Genomic DNA, 3054 nt, shown 5'->3' with positions numbered 1-3054 from the left:
GGCATAGAATTATGGTGTTGGATCTTGAAATCCTCACACATTTCCTTCATCATCTTGTTGTTCAGATTGGTCGCATTATCAGTGATAATCTTCCTGGGCAACTCATATTGGTAAATTATCTCCTTTTTGATGAACCTAATCACCATACTTCTAGTCACACTAGCGTACGAAGTTGCTTTGACCCATTTGGTGAAGTAGTCAATGGCGACTAAGATGAAGCGATGTCCATTTGAAGCCTTGGGCTCAAAAGCTCCGATCATGTCTATACCCTATTTAGAGAATGACCATGGTGCTGCCAAGATGTTCAAAGGTATGGGCGAAGCATTGACATTATCAGCGAAGGCCTGGCACTTATGGCATTTCCTCACATGGATGCAACAATCATTCTCCATAGTGAGCCAGTAATACCTTGCTCTCAGAATCTTCTGAGCCATGGCATGTCCGTTGGCATGCGTTCCAAAGGATCCCTCATGCACCTCTACCAGAATGTGCTTAGCCTCACTGGCATCCACACATCGAAGAAACATCATGTCATGGTTCCTCTTGTATAGGATATTTCTGCTCAGGAAGAAACCGACTGCCAACCTTCACAACGTTCTCATGTCGTTGTTAGAGGCATCTTGTGGGTATTCCTTGTCTTCAATGTATTGTTTGATATTGAAGTACCAAGGTTTACCATCCTACTTTTCTTCTATCAAGCAGCAATATGCAAACTTGCCACGACATTTGAATTCGATGTACGACAAATCCCCGTGCGGGGTTAGTTGGAACATGGATGCTAGAGTGGCAAGGGCATCGGCTATCTGATTCTCCTCTATGGGAATGTGATGAAAGGATATGTCATCAAAGAATTCTATCATCTTCCTGATGCAGGCCTGGTAGGGCACCAACATATGATCCCTGGTCTCCCATTCCCCTATCAATTGGTGGATTACCAAGGCTGAGTCCCCATATACCTTGAGCAACTTGACCTTGAAGTCAATTGCCGATTGGATCCCAAGGGCGCATGCCTCATACTCAGCTATGTTGTTTGTGCAGTCAAAACCCAACCTAGCTGTGAAAGGTATATATTGTTCGTTGGGGGAAACCAAAACCGCCCCAACTCCATGGCCTAGTGCATTAGACGCGCTGTCGAACCATACAATCCATTTGTCCCTATCTTCATCCTCTACTTCCTCCTCAAACAAGGTCACAATGTCCTCATCTGGGAATTCTGGATGCATAGGCTGATAGTCGTTGATGGGTTGTTGAGCCAGGTAATCTGCCAAGGCACTCCCCTTTATCGCCTTTTGAGTGACATAAACAATGTCAAATTCCGATAGTAGAATCTGCCACCGAGCAATTCGTCCAGTGAGAGCGGGTTTTTCAAAGATGTACATGATTGGATCCATTTTGGACACCAACCAAGTGGTGTGGTTCAGCATGTACTGCCTTAGACGATGAGCTGCCCACGCTAGGGCACAACATGTCCTTTCGAGCAAAGAGTAGTTCATTTCACATGCCGTGAACTTCTTGCTTAAGTAATAGATGACCCATTCCCTTTTTCTGGACTCGTCATGCTGCCCCAACACGCACCCCATTGACTCATCCAACACAATTATATGTAGGATAAGGGGTCTTTTGGGCACCGGTGGCACAAGCACAGGAGGATTCATGAGCCACCGCTTAATCCTTTTGAACGCCATTTGACAATCGTCATCCCATTGGATAGATTGGTTCTTATGCAATAAGTTGAAGAGAGGCTCACAAGTAGTGATCAACTTTGATATGAACCTCGCTATGTAGTTCAATCGTCCTACGAAACCTCACCTGCTTCTCGGTGCGTGGCTTGGGCATTTCAAGGACGGCCTTCACTTTGTCTGGGTCTACCTCTATCCTTTTCTGGCTCACGATAAAATCGAGCAACTTTCCAAATTTGACCTCGAAAGTGCACTTTGCGGGATTCAACCTTAATCGGTATTTACGCAGCCTCTTGAACAACTTTCGTAAGTTGACAAGGTGTTCCTCCTTGGTCTTTGACTTAGCAATCATGTAATCCACGTAGACCTCAATCTCTTTGTGCATTATGTCATGGAATAATGCTACCATAGCCCGCTGGTAAGTCGCCCCAGCGTTCTTGAGCCCAAAGGACATCACTTTGTAGCAGAAAGTTCCCCACAGGGTGACGAAAGTCATCTTCTCCATGTCCTCCGGTGCCATCTTTATTTGATTGTAGCCCGAGAACCCATCCATGAAGGAAAATAGGGCAAAATTGGTCGTGTTATCTACGAGGATATCCATGTGCGACAAAGAAAAGTTATCCTTTGGACTAGCTCGATTTAGATCCCAATAGTCCATGCACATTCGCACCTTTCCATCCATTTTAGGGACTAGCACGATATTGGCGACCCATTCCAGGTATCGAGAAATGGCCAAGAAGCCAATGTCGAATTGCTTATTCACTTCTTCTTTTATCTTTAGGGACATCTCAGGCTTCATTCTCCTCAGCTTTTGTTTTATCGGGGAACACTCGAGACTTAGAGGTAATCTATGTTGTATGATGTCGGAACTCAAACTAGGCATATCTTGGTAGGACCAAGCAAAGATGTCTTGATAGTCTCGCAACAGAGCCACTAATTCATCTCGGACGTTCGCAGACATGTCAGTGCCAACCTTGACCTCTTTTCTTTCTTTGCCAACACCTAAGTTTATGACTTTTGTTTCCTCTTGGTGTGGCTTCACTTCCCTGTCTTCTTGCTCGACCATTCTATTCAACTCTTGGGGAAGCCCCCAATCCTCATCTTCCCCTTCCTCGGCTTGATTTATTAGTTGCTCAAAATCAACATCCGGGTCCTCGGTATCACTACTTTCACAAGACTCATTATTGGATATTGAGTTTTCCACGGAAATCTCAGGTTGTTTAACGATTCACCAGTTCCCTAATTCGAACTCTGGAGGACACAGCCGCACCCAATTTGATTGGTCTTGAGGGATTTCTTCGTTTATCATGGCAACCCGTCCCTCACACATCCATCCCGTATTGACGAAGCTTTCATCAATGTGACACAAGGGGAC

The 3054-nt window shown here is 45.2% G+C and overlaps 1 protein-coding gene across 1 annotated transcript; it reads right to left on the bottom strand.

Moving 5' to 3' along the window:
- Positions 1–680: 680 nt before the first annotated feature.
- On the bottom strand, positions 681–1379 carry LOC114371589. Its single transcript, XM_028328983.1, has one exon. It carries the CDS (start codon positions 1377–1379, stop codon positions 681–683), a length of 699 nt encoding a protein of 232 aa, XP_028184784.1.
- Positions 1380–3054: the final 1675 nt, after the last annotated feature.

Source organism: Glycine soja, chromosome 10 (assembly GCF_004193775.1).
Source record: "Glycine soja cultivar W05 chromosome 10, ASM419377v2, whole genome shotgun sequence".
Classification (NCBI taxonomy): domain Eukaryota; kingdom Viridiplantae; phylum Streptophyta; class Magnoliopsida; order Fabales; family Fabaceae; genus Glycine; species Glycine soja.
This window is presented reverse-complemented; position numbering and strand designations above follow the sequence as displayed.